We start from the raw sequence: 19159 nt of genomic DNA, 5'->3' as shown, positions 1-19159 counted from the left end.
TTATCTTGGAGGCAGATGTTAAATAACCACTGATTTTGTTTTAAGGCCCTGGTGTATTACACTTTCGGAGCTTTAGGAGGAAATCTGATCGCCCATATGATCTTGGTAAGTAAGATAGTTAATAACTTTACACATGCAGGAACTTTTTTATACTCTTAAATTTTGAATGTAAGATTTGCATTCATGTGAATACACTGTCCAAATATTAGATCATCATGCATACCTTGGGTAACCAATAGTATCTTCCCTGTTATTCCTTGTAAACTTAAGGAAAAGTCTGCTCATTTTAAGCTGTATACCACTATGAATTTAGATGGACCATGTTTACATCTCTTGACTTAAAGTAGAAGTGTCAGACTTCTAATTTTATAGGCTGATGAGAACTGTGAAAGCCAGAGATCTTTACAGAAGATGCTGTTTTAATCAGTATTGTGAGATTTAAGACAAAGTGCAATGTGTGTAAGTAAAAGGCTTTAGGTTTTCACCCATAAGTATCATTCTTATTTGCTTTTTCCTGAGTAATATCTGAAGTATATTGGCCACACTTAACTTTAATGGTATCAGTCAAGGTTTTTTTAATGCAGACACAATGGACTTGTGGCCTTTGTTTTGCCTGTTGTCTCATCAAACCTTGCTCAAGTAATTTGAAAAAAGTTTGTAACCTGGCAAGCAATATGTTGTCAAATAACCAATAGTCCCATATTTTTATATTTTGCTTTCTAGGGTTACCGGTACTGGGCTGGGATAGGAGTCCTTCAAAGTTGTGAATCTGCTCTCACTCACTACCGACTTGTAGCTAATCACGGTAAAAACTTTTTACTAGGCTAACATTCTTGGTTTTCTATGTATTTCTATATCATTCACCTAGAAAATACTAGATGTACTATCAACACCAATAGTACAAAAATAGAGAATTCCTGCTATTAAACAAGTTATCTGTGTTGCTCTGAATCATGATATGCTATTTTTTATCTCTATCTATTGAAATGTCTTTAATTCTTAGAGACTGTCAAAGTAATTCATTCTCTCTGAGTAACAGTTTGAAGCTCTGTACAGATCTGTTTTTACTATGTTGCCATGTAATATTTGTATTGAACAAAACTGTCTGAAAATTTGTCTTATCTGTTTTCCAGTTGCTAGTGACATTTCTTTGACTGGTGGCACAGTGGTTCAGCGAATTCGCTTAGCAGATGAAGTAGAAAATCCAGGAATGGCAAGTGGGATGCTAGAAGAAGACTTGATTCAGTATTATCAGTTTTTAGCAGAGAAAGGAGATGTACAAGCACAGGTAAGATTAAGTTCACCTGATGGCATGCAGAGGTTTTCAAGAATTACATGCACAGCTTTATGAAATACGGACAGACGTTGGAGCTTTAGTTTTCTCTTCCTCCTAAATCAACCTGGTTGCTATTTCCTGATTATTTTTTATGACAAGAGGCTTTTATTTTAGCATGTTTAAGGTAGAACTTGGACAGAAAATGTAAAATTTTGTGGAAAATAAGTCCAAAACATTACAACTTTAGTATCTTAGGAAAGAGAGTCTTGGTTTGCACTAGAAACCATCCAGAATAGTTTAAGGATAGCTTTAGATGTTGTGGAGAAAGCCTTGATCAAAAGAACTGACCCTCATGGGGGACCTAGTTTCTCACTGCTCTTACATGACTTCTGCATGCTGTAGGTTGGACCTGTTCCACACACAATGCAGCAGGGGAGGACACTAATAAAGGCAAATTGTCACAATTCAACTTGGTCATATATGACTCAAGAATTAGGTAGGCAGAATTCAAATGAACAATTACTACTTTGTATCTAGGACATCACATCACTTTTATCTAGGATAAATTTCCACTTAGACTAATATGAAAAAATAGGACTGTACTGTAGTTATTGAAGCAAATCTGTGCCTTCAGACTTTGTGGCATCTTTAATTCTGATATGGTCTGTCTTTGTGCATGTAATTAGCCTGCAGGTATCTATATTACTAGAAAAAGAAAGTCCCTAGGGAAGAGTGACTTATTTTCAATGTAAAATTTATTTTTAGGTTGGCCTTGGACAGTTGCACTTGCATGGAGGAAGAGGAGTAGAGCAAAATCATCAGGTACCCTTTCTGTATGTCTCTGATGCATATTATACTTGGTGGAGGCAGAGAAAGTATAGCTGAGACCACAGCGAAGCAAAAGTGTTTAAGTACCACCATAAGGTATTTAATGACTTCAATAGTCCTGTTCAATAAAACTTAATCTTTATGTGATTAGTACATGGAGCTGATTTTCTTACACAATTAGTTTAAGACTAATCATCTTAGAAATAAGGAAGTCAAAACCAAGGAACAGGTTTTCATCAAGTAGTACTTGAAACTGGCTGAGCTTTGTATGTGTAGTAGAATCTTCATGATGCACTGTGCATGCATTAGCGATGATAGGCTAGTTTATGTGGCTTGCAAGATTATTTTGCTTCTGTAGACAAAACAGTGGAAGTTTCAATACTAAGGATATTGAGTGTGCATAGAAGATAGAACTTCTGCTGGTGTAAGCCAACCTAGCTACTGCTTATGGAAGTTAAAATAACTAACCTTTTCTTAAAGTATGTATTGAAAAATTGGAGAGCTGAGGATATGCAGTCCTGAGGGTTATTTCAGACTCAGCTACGAACCAGAAATTTTTTAATGGTCATCACATTTAAAATACCTTAAAATGACTGCTCTAGAAGGGTTCAGAGATGATATCAAGTGGTCAGAATGAATATAATGAAGCTTTTTTCTCCCCTCTGCATTTTGGAATACATTGTTGAGAGGGATTGCTGCTCAATATTTCAATTTTAAGTGGGGAAACCTGTTACGTAAATTAGGTGGGATTGATAACTCTTAGCTGCAGAAGAACCTGGTAACTTGGCAAACAACCTACTCGCCTCTGCTCCATTTGCAGGAAAAGGTACTGAAATCATAGTCATGGTGGCTAAAATACTTGTTTTCTTCCCTACAGCGAGCATTTGAGTACTTCAATCAAGCAGCTAATGCTGGCAATTCACATGCCATGGCCTTTCTAGGAAAGGTAAGATATGAACACTCTCAAAAGTAGGCAAATTGACTGCCTTTCAATGAAAAAAAACCCAAATATTTCCTACTTTCTGTTATCAGACAGTCTAAAACTTGAATGCTGGAATCTAGGTACTTCTGTTTTGCTGCTGTTTTGAATTGTCCTGCAAGATTTGAGTGTTGTAGTCTATTACGTCTGGTCTAAATTTTCTACTTGTTCCTTCACTTTAGGAACTTTTTTCTAAATAGTGCTTGAACTAGACTTTTTTAAAAATTAAACAGTTAAATACCTAAATGTCCTTTTTCTGTGGTGGAGTTCAAAACTCAGAGTAGGTCACTATGTTCTTCCATACAGTGTGTTGGGAAAAGCTCAGCTTCTCAAAATTTTGCATAGTGGGAAATATTAAGTTCAGGAAATAAAAGGGGAAAGATGTCTGCATTCTTATTCTGTGTAGAGAACTGAGCCATCTGAGTCAGAGTTGCCAATAGATCTGCATCTACTCTGAACCAAAGCCTGAGTCTATCTGCAAGGTGGGCCATTGTATCAGTTTTATCAGATGTAAGTCCCCTTTTTAATCTAAAACATGATTGTCAAGCTGGTATTGGTGATGTTAATGTGTTTCTGCTTAGAAAGGTACTTAGGTCACTTGCCTGAGATCTGGGTTGCAGGCTACCTTCGCCCTGTGAGGAGCTAAATCCTTATTACTCCATTTGAGTACCCTCTAAGCTTATGCTGCCATAAGCAGCAGCTCTAGCTCGTCTTTTTCAGGCTGTTAATGCAGTAGAGGATGCAAGGTTATGTCCTCAGAGCATGAAAAAAGTAGCATAATGTGCTGGTCAAGGTACCTGACAGGAGAAATTGCAGGTTCCTGGTTTCTCTACTGCTGGAGTGTTTTGTATCTAATAAATGCTGAAATGAACAGGGTTTTACTAGTTTTTGCTTTGTTTTCAAGAAGTATTTTAACTGCCAATACAGTTTGACTTCCACTGGTCTTGCAAGATTTTTACCTGATTATGTGTTCTTCACTGCACACTGGTAGAACTCAAAAATGAAGGGTATTTTCATGAAAACTTTTAAATTTTATAGGCAGTTTATTCTTGTCATTTAACCCCAGCCAGCAACTAAGCACCACACAGCTGCTCACTCGCTTCCCCCCCGCCCCCGTGGGATGGGGGAGAGAATCAGTTAAAAAAAAAAAAAAAAGGCAAACTTGTAGGTTGAGACAAGAACAGTTTAATAGAACAGAAAAGAAGAAACTAATAATAACACTAATAAAATGACAATAGTAATAATAAAAGGATTGGAATATACAAGTCATGCACAATGCAATTGCTCAACACCTGCCGACCGATGCCCAGTTAGTCCCCAAGTGGTGATCCTCCTGCCCCCGCTCCCCCCAGTTTATATACTAAAAGTGACGTCACATGGTATGGAATACCCCTTTGGCCAGGTTGGGTCGGCTGTCCTGGCTGTGTCCCCTCCCAACTTCTTGTGCCCCTCCAGCCTTCTTGCTGGCTGGTCATGAGAAGCTGAAAAATCCCTGACTTAGTATAAACATTACTTGACAACAACTGAAAACATCAGTGTGTTATCAACATTCTTCTCATACCTAGCTCAAAAACATAGCACAATACCAGCTACTAGGAAGACAATTAACTCTATCCCACCTGAAACCAGGACAATTCTCCATTAGAAAGTTAAACCCTCTGAATCTGAATTTTACAGCATAGAGATGTGTTTTCTGCTTCTGGGCAAGTTCTTTAATGATCATTCAGTAATGTAATAGTCAGAATAGTCTAATGGTACAATAGATGCTCTCTCAAATGCAAAGTGAAGATGCTTCATGATCTCTATGTTAAAGTGACTTCTTCAGCTGTTCGTCAATAATGCCTTTCTCCTTCAGATGTACTCAGAAGGAAGTGATGTTGTACCTCAGAGCAATGAAACAGCTCTTCAGTATTTCAAGAAAGCTGCTGATATGGTATGATTACCTCTAAGTTAGAAATACAGCATATGCACCAAAAAGTTGATTAGCTCAGAAATGATGCAAATACTTCTTTTTGTGCAATTCCATGTGCATACACCTACTCCCAGCCTCTGTCCCAGATTAGCCAATAATTAAAACCTGCTTGTCTAAGATGTCAGAAACTGCCTCCAGTTCTGATCATGGTGCTTCATGAAGGTGTGTTCAGCACAAGGAGTCTAACTCATGAATTCTGGCATCAGTATGAAATACTGTCCACCTAAATAGCCTGCAATTCTGTTAAGTGTTAATTTTCATTAATCTGAAGTTGTCTTGTCACAGAAATTTACAGTGCACTGATAATATGTTATTTTGGTTCTGTTTTGTGGTCACTGAATAGATAATGGTTTTGGTTTTATACTTCCCATTGGAGTGTTTGTGGTTTTGGCTGTTAATCCCTTGTGTCTGCCTTTGACCTATCCCTTATGGTAGCATTTGTACAGTTAAAGCATGAGTAGTCTTCCAGGAAAGATGTTTAGCATGTGAAACACAGTAGATGAAGTTTTGAAGGGACTGTTATAAGATAACTGTCTTCATGGTTCTTGTACTCCATAACTAGATTGCTGTTCTACACCTCTGTCCTAGAGTAAGGATCTCTCGATTTGCTAATTTCCTACATTCACTGAAGGTTTCCAGTATGCTCCATTGCCTGTCCTGGCATTGAAGGAATACCATAGTGCATACTTTTGCAGAGGCAGTGGTCGGTAATGCAGCCCACAGGACAGCCACCAATCTGCCCTTAAATTAAGGCAGATTGTCAGGGTTCCTGTAGTTGTTTCGGGAGCTTCTGTAGCATCCACAACATCTCAAACTTGGAAAAGCTAAAGATAAGTAAGTTATGAATGCCCCACCTTTCTATGGGTGTTCTACAAGATGTAGAACATTTTGAAAGTGCACAGTAGACTTTCATAACTAGTGTTGAAAGCTTTTCTTTTTCCTGTTAAATCACCTTTGTAGTTACTGAATAAAGCTACCAGAGATGCTTTTTTTCACCCTAAATAACTATTACTTACTAGGAGCAAAGTTAGAAAACAAATCTCTCTTAAGCGCTACTTGTTCTAATGATGTTAAACCAAATCTGAAAGACGTAGCTGTAGGTTTTGCCTTTCTTTGCAGAAGTGTTTTCCTGTGTTTTCAGGGTAATCCAGTTGGACAGAGTGGATTAGGAATGGCTTATCTCTACGGAAGAGGTGTTCCAGTGGTAAGCTTTTGACAGTTGTCTTTCTAATCATAGGTGATAGTGTAACTTCTTGTTGTCAACAGACTTTTTCTCTGGAGGGAAATACTGTAGAAGACTTAATTGTGAAGATTTCTGTTGCACTGAAAACTCCGTGAGGAAATCTGTAATATAAAAAAAATTTCACTATGGAGTTAGCAGCTATAAAACATGCTGAGTTCCCTCTAATAAGTTTGAAAATGTGGCTGAAGCTATTAGAAATGCATAGCAGTGTGAATTTTTAGCAGGAGTTTTGAACTTAGCTCTAATTTTCTTGTGAAATAAAACAAATCCTAACTGTCCCCATTTTGTGTCTCTTGTGAGTGTGGAGGAACACTTTGAAACTTTTAATTAGTTCATTTGCCTTGTTGCTTTTCCCATAAGAAGGCTTCTTGTCAAATGTTTTATATTTAGCTATGTAAACAGATATTAAAAAGTTGAATTAGCCCAAAGTTGAGGAAATAAGTTAAATAATTGCTCTAGAAACAGAACAGGGCATCTGTTCTGTTAAGCATAACTGTTCATAGCAATGCTATGTGTGGATGCCAGCTTTGAGATAGCTATAGACTTCAGACATGCTAATATCATTGTAGGCAATTTTGTTTTTTGTTTCCAGATTTTGACCAGGTGAGTATTTTCATGCTAGAAATCTCACTAATTTTTCTGTAATATAGATCTGTCCTTACACTTACACATGCACACACACATATTTTCTTTCTTTACTTAAATTGTGGTGTATTGCTCTAGTGACTTGACCAAATTTTTCTGCAGAACTATGAGCTAGCGCTGAAGTATTTCCAGAAGGCTGCAGAACAGGGATGGGTTGATGGACAACTTCAACTAGGTTCCATGTATTACAGTAAGTGTCATCAAAATGATGATTTGCGAAGTCTAAGCATCTGCCCTTTCAGTAACTGTTCACTAGGTGGCATTAGAAGTGTATATATAATGCATGTAGAGTGGTCTTACTGCATTGAATTTATATTTTATTCTGTTTTTTCCTAACACTTCCACAACTTTTTTCTTTAATAACTTCAAGGAATAAGTACATACTGTATTTCATACAACTCTGCTTTTCAAGAGGAATGAATAGCGATGACTTACTCTTTCTTTTAGATGGCATTGGAGTCAAGAGAGACTATAAACAAGCTTTGAAATATTTTAACTTGGCCTCCCAGGGTGGCCACATTCTGGCTTTTTATAATCTGGCTCAGATGCATGCTACTGGCACTGGAGTGATGCGATCCTGTCATACTGCTGTTGAGGTAAGGTCATCCATTTATAAAGGTCAAATAATACTGACTTGGGAAAGGTTGGATATAACCATGTCAGCTTACATAGGAAATTTGTCTTAGCTAAAATCCACTGGTGAAAGCCAAGGCTATCAAAAGGAAAAGTGATAGATTCTCAAACTCCTTTGTATCTCATGAGAAAAATATTTTTTTTTTTATGTTGATATGGCAAGTGCATATATTTGCTTTATTAACTTTGAAGAAAATCAAAGGAATGTAATACAAAGCAAACCAGCATTTTATAATTACTGAGTTCTTCATTTAGACATGGGTTTAAGCATAACAAAAAGGTGATACTAAGAATAATTCTGAGTAAGCATCTGAATCTTGACATGTATTTGCTTAGTAACCTGTATCTTAAAGTAAGCCTGTCTTAAGCAGTGAGTTTGTCTATCAAGTTTCTCCTGTGGAATGTAAATGTTTTGAACAGGCATTTGAATGTTAAAGGTTTACCTCTTGCAAAACCTAAATTTCTGAAGTTCCTGACAACCAGTCTTCTCTGCCTTTTTTTGCCTCTGCAGCTGTTTAAGAATGTATGTGAACGGGGGCGTTGGTCTGAAAGACTGATGACTGCATACAACAGCTATAAAGATGGTGATTCAAATTCTGCTGTGGTTCAATACCTTCTTCTGGCAGAACAAGGCTATGAAGTTGCACAAAGCAATGCTGCTTTCATACTTGATCAGAGTAAGAACCTGAATTTGTACTGAAAGACTTTTTTTGGAGTTGGCCTGCAGTAGCCCATTTAGTAGAACGCTAGAGTGCTTGAAGATGTAATTACATAGCTCTTGTTCAGTTAGAACTTCAGTGAGACTCTTGTCCTCTTTCTGCTCTTCTGACTGGAAAGCAGGCAGTTTTAATTTTCATCTCTCGGGATAGCTTTCTGGCCTAAAAGTTAGAATGCACTTAAATTCTGACTTAAGGGATTTGAAAATGTGATGGGGAAAGAATGCTTTAGAAACTGGCACAGTGCTGAAAATTCTCTTCCCTGGACTTCTTAAACACAGCCTTAACATTTTATTTTTAAATCTATAAAGTAGGAATTGCATTAGTTTTACCTTTGGCCTTTACTATGCATACAAGCTTCAGTTTCCTTTGTTCTTTACCTTGTAATGTCTTTTCTCAGTACTCTTTCTTTCCCCATATTATTTTGTAACTTTACTCATACAACTTTTGAAGCAGGGATGAAGAGCTGGACAGTTGGTTCTGTTAGGTTTGAAAAAACTTGTTCCGGGTCTCTTACTGCAACTAGGTGGGTAGAATTTGGATTTCATAGAGTTTGAGGTCATAGGGAAACAATAGAAGTACAAGTGGCAAATCTTTCTGGAGACTACAAAACCCAGTGTTTTAGGCTTTCTGGATCTCAAATCCAGAAATCTCAGGGTCTCATTACCAGCTTTAGGGCTTTGTATCTTAATATAAAAATCAGCTATTGGTGGCTGATACGATAATCTAACATCTTAATTTCCAGTTAATATTTTTCAAAGGTGCCTTAGTGACTCATCTTTAGATAAGCTACAACAATAACACTCTTAGCTGGGAGTTGCAAAGAAATAGCATCTCTCCCTGGGTTAAAATTCTGATTGTCATTACTCAGATATATCTGCATCTCGACTGGAGATTAATTTAAAATTAATTTATACATTTTATACAGAAAATCTGTATGTCAACTGTGAGATAGTATAGCTGAAGCCATATTTAACACTAGAAATGAAAAGTTATAAATCCTTTGAACTGTCTGAACTCTGATACTTCAGCAACCCTCAATTCGTGACATGGACAAGTAAAATACCTTTTGTTCTGAAGCAGCTGTAGCACTGCTGTGTAAAATATGCAGTCTCTGGCTGGTTAAGTAGTTTAAGCCTTCATTTTACTTGACTAGTCTTGGTTTTTAGACGGTCAAACTAAAATAACTTATACTTTAGCCTTGTATTTGAGTGCATCTTTGTCAGAGCCTGGATTGTGTGCTCTTAAGACTTGCATCTTCTGGCATTCCTCAAGTATGCTTCAGAATTTCCTAGAGCAGGAATGGGAGAGGAACTTGGTAAGCACTATTTCAGGGTGAAATGATACAGTTTGTTCTTAGCCTCTATGGGTAGATACACGGAAAGACCATATAAATGAAAGGGGTTTTTATAAGTTTCAGATGGGTTGAATCTTGTTTGTGCTATAGCACAGATTACATCAAGTTTTTAATTCATTTCAGCAGACTGAATATAAGCATTGGATTTTTTTGTGGTCTTGCGTGCATATACCATGCTCCTATATAACTGAATTACTTTCTTCTCTAGAAGAAGCTAGCATAGTAGGAGAAAATGAAACCTATCCTCGAGCTTTGCTTCACTGGAATAGAGCAGCTTCTCAAGGTATGTCCATACCTCACAATTCCAGTTTATTTTTAGTAGAACCATTAAAGTTTGTTTTCATGTGTGTTATGAAACGGGGAAGGAGGGAAGGCTTACATCCTTCAGTTCAACATTAGTTATGTTCCACATAGGATAGTTGCTGTTCTTTGTTCCACTGTTAGCTATAATGTCATTACAATACGCTTGCAGTTCTGAGCCATTCTGAGATCCTGAAGATTAAAAGGACTAAAACACAAATGTACAGTGTGTTTCTTTTGCCATTCCATATGGAATTATAGAGCAGTGTTAAACAGCATTAGGAATGTTTACACTGACTTTTCTAAAAATAAATCCACTTGGAAAAATAGACACAAAGCACCCTTTAGGATTTTGGTACTTGTCATAGTTTATAGGAAACTGCATTTCTTATTCAAAGTAGGCAAAGCTCAGTGATGAAGAATGCAGTCTTGATGTCCAACCAGTACAAGTTTAAACTCTGGTGCTTATGATCCTGTCCTAAAACAAGCAGTACTAAACTTAATCATTATATATCTCAGAGTGAGGTCTCTAACTTTCATATGGGTGCATCTACATTAATGTCTGTCTACTAGGTTTTCATTTAAGAGCAAGTGTATCATGCAAATGGAGCCTAAGAGTTTTGTCTGAAAAGCTTCAGACCTACTTGGCTTTTAGTAGAAAGTTAGAAATTGAGAGGATGCAATGGCTAAGTATTCAGTTATCAAATGATGATGAGAGACTTTATTTTTCAAGCTTTCAGTGTCTCTGTTTTAAAAAAAGATGAAGCCCTTAATGACCATATAACAAAAGTTTTTCTGTAATAAGTGAGTATGAATAACACGATACAGCTTTTCAACTGATGCCACTAAATAGCAATAAAAATGTTGGTAGGATTACTGGGAAAAGGACTTTCCCAAAAATAGAAATCGGTTACATTTTGGTTAGCTAAGCACAAGTTAAAAATCAAACCAACAAACAAAAAAAAGCTGTTTATGTGAGAGAGGGAAAAATGGAAACAGTTTGTGCTAACTGTGGAAAGTAATACTAAAGCCCTTATTGCATCTTCATAGGAAACTAAAAGGCTTTCTTTGCCTAGCTATTTTGTTGTTGTTGTTTCTTGATTTATAGGATATACTGTTGCAAGAATTAAACTTGGAGATTACCATTTTTATGGTTTTGGTACTGATGTTGACTATGAAACTGCATTTATTCACTATCGACTGGCATCAGAGCAACAGCACAGTGCCCAAGCAATGTTTAATCTGGGCTACATGCATGAGAAGGGATTGGGCATTAAGCAGGTGAGTAAGCTGTAGGCTGATAGTCTGCTTCATTGCAGTGCATTCACTAATAGTAGATTAAGTTCATAACCGCTACTGGGCTTTGGGAACTATATAACTACTTAGCAGGAATTAGCATGTGTCCCAAAACATTCTCCAATAGCAAATGGATAAGTATATCCACTTCACACTTACCTATGTGAAGAAATGAGGCATAGGCAGGGAAAACACTATTTGACCAAAATTGTGAAGATTGGCAAGAAGAGTGCCATATGCTTGAGTAATGCTTTCAAGACTTTGCAGGGTAATGCAGTGAATGCAAATCAATTCCAGGTTCAGAGTATCTTAGCACAAGATTGTTCTCATCCTCTGAAGCACTGCTTAATTTGTTTTCTATATCATGACATTTTGAAAACAAGTTCTGTGCATCTTCAAGTAACAAACAATAAGTACCAACAATGTGGTTAATAGCTGTGGCTGTGGCTTTTCAAATTAGGCTAGGCCACAATTTGCTTTACAAACTACCTTGCCTAAAAGAAGGTGGTATATCTGGTTCTCTTAGGAAGCCTATGGTGTATTGCTGTCCATGAGCTAACTAAAACTTACGGAATCCAGAGCAACATGTTCTTGTATGTGTCAAAATAATGGGATTAGTAATTGCATACTAATTTTGAGCAGCCTACCTTAACTTAATGTGTGATTAATTCATGCAATTAATGTATGAATTTAGTAATACCTTCTGGGTTACCTGAAACTGTAAGAAATAGTTTCATTTTCTTTATTTTCAGTAAGCTTCAACACTTGGTTTTTGTTTATGTATGCACCTTTTAGTTATTCTGTTGGTCTGTTAAAAGACCAATTTTTGCTTCTTTTGCCCTAAATTCTGGCAAAAGGTCACAACAGTGAAGGACAGGTCTTAGGTCAATATTGTTACTTTGGGAGCAGCAAGCAATCAACATTTGAAAACTGCTTACTGCCCTAGCTGTAGAAGTGACACATATGGTACACAAACAGCATTATTTCTAAAGCTTATATTCAAATTTTATTTTAGGACTGTTTTCTCTTTTTAACTGAGTCGTCAAAACAAGTTAACTTCTGAAAATAAGCCTGCAGCTAAAAGCAACACTGCTAAAGTTGGGAGGTTTTCTTTACAAAAAAAAAAAAAAAATTCTTTCAGACATGGACTATTTTATTTCTTTTGTTTCTGCCTTGAAAACAACCCAATTTAGAGCAAGTAATAAAAACTTTGAAAATGTTATTACATCACATTCAGCATAACTGCTAAGAATTGGAGAAAAAGAAGTCCTAATGCTATCATTTGCACAGAGTATTCTCCAACCAGAAGCAGAGATGGCTACATGTAGACAGCTGAAATGAGTACACAGGGGCTCACGATAAGCATATGCAGCCTTGCTTCATGCAGATGAGTAATACCTTCCTCTCATACAGATCCACTATGGAAGGAAGAGTTGAACTGCAAGGGAAATGCAGACAGTTAATATAGATATGGGAAAGAAGCACTGAGACTGTCTAAGCAAGAAAATTCTGTGTATAAAACCAGTCTTGGGAATTCTGGATATGTAATGTCTTTGCTTGCTGTGTCCTAAAACTTTACAACTGTTAAGATGAGAGGATGGAGATTTAGGACTGACTAGATAAGACTAAAATGGTGCTGGGCTAAGATGTTCTGAAAACAGCTAAGACTGAGTTTTGAATGAAGCCAAAGAATATTTGGCTTTCCTTTCCCAGAATGGAAACTGCTGAATTTTGAGCACCTCTGAAAGTGACTGACAGTTAAAATCACTCCTCCTGATATAGCAGGGGATGTCTACCACTGAAGTCTGCTCTTCCATTAGAGGCCTGTGGAAGGGATGTATAAAGATTTTAGCACTATAGTATCTAACGAATTGGGGATTTAGTCTGTTGAAGAAAGGGATGTGTACTCTTACTGTCTCCCCGTCTACGTCATTAAGATTGTAAGCACTCCAAAGTTAGGGAGAATGATGCAATAAGATGGCCTGCACAACTTCAATTCAGGTTGCTGTTTGTTCTGGATAATACTGAATAAATACAGTATTTCTTACCGTTTTGGTTTGGGGTTGGTTTTTTTTTCCAAACAGCTTTTGGCTTATTCTCTCTTATTGAATAAATAGTCTTTCTTACATAGAGGATTCTATGCTATAGTTCCTGTACATAGATGGTTTTCAGACTCATACCAGGTCAAGGCCAAATATTAATCCCCTTCAGAAATCTCACATGTGTACACTTTTACAGACTTTTCATAGCTTTAATGTTATCCAATTCCTGAGACTGCATGTCAGAATGAAGACTGTTTCCATATACTGCACAAAATAAGAACAAATTATTTTTCTCATGGTCTTCTCTTAAGATTTGGCACAGTATTTCAGTGGTATTTGTGTGTTAAAGCTCAGACTTGTACAGTTCTCACTTCTCTGTCAAGTGAGAATGGAGAATGCATAAGCAGAATGACGTGCTTGCTAATTAGAAATTAAAATAAACCATGATTTAGGTTCTGCTTCTACACTGATACTAGCACAGTACAAAGGAGGTAAGGAAACTCTTTTAAATAGTTATACAAAAGACAGATTTCCCAGGCTCAAGGAGTATTCAGAGTTGTTCTATTGAACTAAAATGTGAGCTAGTATGTCTCATTCACATAATGTGTTGATTTTCATATTGTTATTTCAACATGTGTTATGGAACTAAGCTTTGCTGTATCAATGAGCAGAAAATCTTTATGGTATTTCACAATCAGGATAAAATTATAAAATGAACATGTGGCATGAAGTCCTGGAGATTTCTCTTCTTTTAAGTGTCCAGCTTGGAACACTTCCAGAGGTTAAGTCCTTCCACAGGCCTGTCCTTCACATCACTGAGCGAACATAGGCAGTTTGTATCCACGTATCCTAACATTGCACAGTATGTATCTGAAGCAGAGCCAAAAAAACCCTCAAACAAACAAGGAAAGTTAAAGTATTCAGGTACACCTAGGCTCTGTTCTTGCTACAGTTGCCTTCTTGTTCCAACTATCACAGAAAAAGCTAATTTAAGCTCTTCCTAAAGTTACTGACTGTTTGTGCTCATGCTTTTGCCAGGCTGCCCTCACTAATGCGAGTTATGTCTGTTTTGGATAAGGAGTAGAATTTAATTTGGGAACATGTGCAGAAATGGTTAGAAGCTGCACTATGCAGCAGGCATACTGTAGTATAACTGGGAGGAGTTGCTGCTGCGTACTCCTCTGTGACTTGTGTTTTCTTAGTCTTTCATGTTTGGTGTGGTGTTGGACATGTTAAGGGAATACTAGAGTTACCTAAATACGTGCCTTAGTTTACAAAGTATGGGTTGAACACGTTAATACTGATCTCTTCATGAGCTTCAATTCTACCATCAGTTACAATAGCTTCGTCCTCAGATCGAAGCTTCCCTTTACTTGTCTATTCAAAGGTGAACATCCCTCAGAAAAAAGGGGAAGTTTTACTGAATGGTTTTTGTTTAATTTGACCAAAACCCTTGTATTCAAATGACAGTATACAACAGCTTACAGAAAAAGCTTTACATTTTATGGTTAATTTCTCAAGTTCTTCAAAATGGAGCTTTGTATTTTCTTAATTTCAGGATATTCATCTTGCAAAACGATTCTATGACATGGCAGCTGAAGCAAGCCCAGATGCTCAGGTTCCAGTCTTCCTAGCACTTTGCAAGCTTGGAGTGATTTATTCCTTGCAGTATGTACGAGAAATCAATGTAAGTAATGCAGAATTAAAAGGAAAAAACAACAAATGTGTTTTCCATTTTTAAGAGAAGCTTAAGTTGTAATTTTAGTTAAGTAGAAGTCTTGCTTGAGCCTTTTGAAAACTTAGGATAGATGCGTTTTGTGTTGTTGCATATTAAGGAAGTTACTGAAGCTGTGATTCCTATTTCTTATTTGTGCAATTGTGTGAAACTGAGATGTGCGCAGCCAGTGCTCTTCTGTTCAGCTCTTCCCTTGAAGAGAATTTCCGTAACCTTTTTGTTCTTATCCATGACCATCTGCTATCAAAGTTAAGCAGATGATTACAATGACATAATCACTGTGCAGGAGAAAAGAAACACTTTTGTAGGCCTAATTCTCATGCTATTTTATATTCAGCTGTAACAATTCCACTTGAGTTGTGTTTGATTTCTCTGGGGGAAAAATATATTATTTGTATTAGATAGTTTAGCTATTGTGCAGAGTTTCTGCTGAGTGACAGCACTGAAGAAAATATTTCCCTGAAATTTAGGTGAAGTCTTTCCTATAGTGTCTGAAATATTTCTCAGTATTTTGATATCTTACTGCCTTTTGGCTTACTTAATAAATGCAAATGGTATGGAAGTTATTACCACTTAGAGCAAACGCAGTTCAGACAATCCAGCTAAGTTTGACAAAATTTAATAGTCTTGAGACTGGAGACTTCCAGGAGTGGATGGTCAAAATACTCTAAATCAATTGAGCAAATACACATCTAGCACTTCCAGAAGCTAGTATGCAGAACATCGATATTCCAAGTTTTAAGTCTGCTGATGCAGACTTAACTTGACAGTGGCTCTGTAGTACCATCAGATACAGTAGCAAAGCATAGAGCGTGTGTTGGCTAACCCTTATGCACATGGAAGTCTGATAAAAAGGTGGTTCAATCAAAACTAACAGTAAGTCACTTTAACTTCCCTATACCTTATCTGCACAAATCTCAGCATTGTACCACATAAGCATCCTGGGGCTTAATGTTCTGTCATTCATGATAGTCTGCTGTTGGCTTCCAATTTGGCTGGACTGATCATTTCACTGCCTCTGTGTATGTGGTAGTTGCTCCTCTTTCTTTAAGAGAACTACTACAGCTACATACCTCAATCTGATTTAAATTGTGTACTTTAATGCTCTGTGTGTGAAAGCCACAAAGCTACGAGTCAAGAACCTTCATCTCTAGAACAGAAAATAGAATAGCTCATCCTATACAGCATGGCTCTTAGTCTTACTGACATTTAGTTCCTGGAAATGAAGGATGTTACTGATGTGATACTATTTTTTCAGAGAGGAAAAGAGCTACTGAAGTTTTAAAACTGGTACTTGTACATGAAGAATGTTACAAGTCAAATTTAAAATCAAAGTAACTTCCTATTCTTGCTCTTTGTCATGATGATGTGGACTTCTTGTTTCTTAGATAAGGGAGATATTCTCACATATTGATATGGACCAGCTGCTGGGGCCTGAGTGGGACCTTTACCTTATGACCATCATCGCCTTGCTTCTGGGAACAATTATAGCTTACAGACAAAGGCAACATCAGGCAATTCCCAGACCAGCAGGACTGCGGCCAGCTGTGCCTCAACAAGAACCACCACCAGAGCACCAACCACCGCAATAGCAACAAGAGCCTCAGTGAAAGAACTGGATTTTTTCCTAAAGGAACAATTTTCATTGTGATTTAGGACTTTGGATCAACAGTCCCTCCCCCAAAAGAGGCGCAAAGAGGTTTAAAAAAAAAAAAGTCTGAAAGCTGCTTAGAATGATGCCTTTTTTTCAGGGATAAGAAAATTCTTTTGAAACTGATTTGAATGTTATTTCAGTGCCAATGGAATAACACTATGGCTTTTTTCATGGAAACACAAGAGTGCTACTACAAAAATGTTGCCTGCTGTATCTAGTTCCTCTTTATTCAGAGTCCTTTTCATCTCCTAGAGAGAGCAGAAGGCTAGCATTGGAAGGTTTTTGCCTGCTTGATAGCAGCTGCCCTATATAAAAATAATAATAATAATTTTATGTCTAATTTAAATCCAAGAAGCTGAACTATATTCAAACTCTAAAAAGACTAGAGCTGTATGAACTTATATTCTGATCTGCGTCCCAAGTATTTCTACAGTCCTTATTTTGTTATTTCTTAATATTTCTTACACTTTGGTCTTTTATGCTGTCTTGGATGGTTTAACATGGATTATTTATAAACTCTGTAAAACTAAGCCAGCAAACATGCCACTCTCCATTTGTGCTTTTTTGTTTTGAGTATTTTCCTCTATTCCCCTTAGACTAGACAGTTCTCAGCAGACAGTATGTAGCCCAGGAAGGCAGACTGGGACAGATTGGGTCTGTAAAGCTCATCACTTTAAAACTATACATGCAGTGCCCAGATCTCACATCCTTCTAAAACTTTTTTGGAGCCTGTGTGCTTTGCAATACTTCATGACATAAAAACAAATTGGTAGTGTTCCTAAATTGTTTAAACTTGCTTTTACAAAGAGGCTGAGTCTAGGCTGCAGAAAGCACCAGTATTGTTGTGGACACTGAAGACAGAGCCAGAAATCTCAGTGAGTTAGCTTACTTTTTTGGTTTGGGGTGTTTTTTTGTTTTAGAGGTGGGAATTCTGTATTTAATTTTCAGCAATCCTGTAAGTGATCTGCACTGCAAGAAGGAAGTATGTGTGGTATCTTATGCATTCATCTGTTTAATTCATCTACAAAAAAGGGCCCCAAAGATGCATATTCTCTGCAAAAGGGCATGGGCTTATGCCAGTGATGCTACTCCAAAGTTTGGCTGACTGATAAAAATTGTATGTTAGATTACAGCAGTGCGCTGGCTGTTGCCAACCTGTTTTGTACCTGGCATACATGGGAAAGTCAAAACAACATCTCTGGCTGTGCCATCTTGAGGATCCCTTGTAACAAGAAAATCCAAAGAGAAAGACGACTAATGGTTTATGGCTTCTTGATACCACTAGGTCAATGCAAAGGCCTTTTAATGAGTGTAAAGAATACGACCTGTGGACTGATGTTTCTAGACTGCAAGAGGAATCCTCGCTTAGTAATGATGTTCTTTGAACTATAATTTCAGGGGTTGGGGCTTGGAAGCAGTGGGGGAATAGCTTAGATGCAAGAAATGCAGAAGTTTCTGTTCTTATTTACCAACGGCCATTAAATATTTGTTTCTGTACTAGCATTAAACCCTCTGAATATACTGTCCTAAAGCTGAATGAAATACAAATGAGGAGGCTTTAGCTGCTTTCTGACAAAAGCTGTTGTGTTTAAAGGGTTAAGGGCTTCCTTTCATGCAAATCTTTTTCCAGTGGATTGGCAGCAACATATCAATATGCTTTATTTAGCATTGAGATTTTGGTATGGTTTCATACTTAGTACATTTGTAAGGAGACCCTTGCACAATATATCTGTAGTTTGGGAAAGAAGATAAGCAATCCACTCTTTTGTAAACTGAAATATCATGGATGACTAGTATTAAAATATAGGTAGAACTTCTCAGTACTTCAAAATGCTTATGCTGGTTATGTGACGACAAATCTTTGATTTTAGTTTGGAGGGTTGCAGCATGTGATAGAGGAATGTCTTGTTCAGTCTTAATCACCATTAGCAGATGGAACAGTATTGAACTTAAATGTAGTGTCTAAAATGTACAGCACTCCCCAGCTGCATTTCTAAGGTATCTGTGACTTCTGAACGCTCCCTCTGAAGTATTTTTGCCTCTGTCACTTAATAGCTCTTTTTAGCTTGGCATGAATAAATTAAAGATTATATGGAAAATGTTTTTCAGTTAAATACCACTGGTTCATTAGTATTGGTCTTTCAGAATGTTTAACAATTTTGTTACTGTGTTAGTAAATGTTTTGGTTGTTTGATCTATTAGAACTAAATTCTAAAAGCTCTATCCTATTTGCATGAGAATCTCTCAGCATTGCTGCTATGTGACCATCTCACAGCTGACTTTCACTGAACCTGATGCATTTTTACATCCAAGAAATCAGCAGAAGAAAACGATTGAAGTTCAGCAAGTTATTTCACTTTAAAGAACTGCTTTTTGAAGAAGCAATAAGGAAGTCTTTCTCCTGCTTTTTTCCCTTCCACCAAATTACTACCGCTAACTCTTTCAGATGACATTCATTTGGATGAAGTCGTAGTAGTAAAAAG

At 37.1% G+C, this 19159-nt stretch overlaps 1 protein-coding gene across 1 annotated transcript in view; it reads left to right on the top strand.

Annotated features, from left to right (window-relative positions):
* SEL1L (sel-1 suppressor of lin-12-like (C. elegans)) overlaps nucleotides 1–18893 on the top strand; it is a 34786-nt gene extending 15893 nt beyond the window's left edge. Inside the window, exons 8-21 of the mRNA XM_010584009.1 lie at nucleotides 46–105; nucleotides 724–805; nucleotides 1134–1288; nucleotides 2042–2098; nucleotides 2982–3050; nucleotides 4939–5016; nucleotides 6197–6259; nucleotides 7046–7133; nucleotides 7391–7539; nucleotides 8088–8253; nucleotides 9858–9932; nucleotides 11058–11230; nucleotides 14846–14974; nucleotides 16411–18893. Coding sequence (XP_010582311.1) covers nucleotides 46–105; nucleotides 724–805; nucleotides 1134–1288; nucleotides 2042–2098; nucleotides 2982–3050; nucleotides 4939–5016; nucleotides 6197–6259; nucleotides 7046–7133; nucleotides 7391–7539; nucleotides 8088–8253; nucleotides 9858–9932; nucleotides 11058–11230; nucleotides 14846–14974; nucleotides 16411–16614 — 1548 coding nt within the window. The 3' untranslated portion in view covers nucleotides 16615–18893. The remainder of the gene's footprint in view (nucleotides 1–45; nucleotides 106–723; nucleotides 806–1133; nucleotides 1289–2041; nucleotides 2099–2981; nucleotides 3051–4938; nucleotides 5017–6196; nucleotides 6260–7045; nucleotides 7134–7390; nucleotides 7540–8087; nucleotides 8254–9857; nucleotides 9933–11057; nucleotides 11231–14845; nucleotides 14975–16410) is intronic.
* Nucleotides 18894–19159: the final 266 nt, after the last annotated feature.

This window comes from Haliaeetus leucocephalus, unplaced genomic scaffold, assembly GCF_000737465.1.
Source record: "Haliaeetus leucocephalus isolate CR32 unplaced genomic scaffold, Haliaeetus_leucocephalus-4.0 Scaffold932, whole genome shotgun sequence".
NCBI classification, from domain to species: domain Eukaryota; kingdom Metazoa; phylum Chordata; class Aves; order Accipitriformes; family Accipitridae; genus Haliaeetus; species Haliaeetus leucocephalus.
This window is presented reverse-complemented; position numbering and strand designations above follow the sequence as displayed.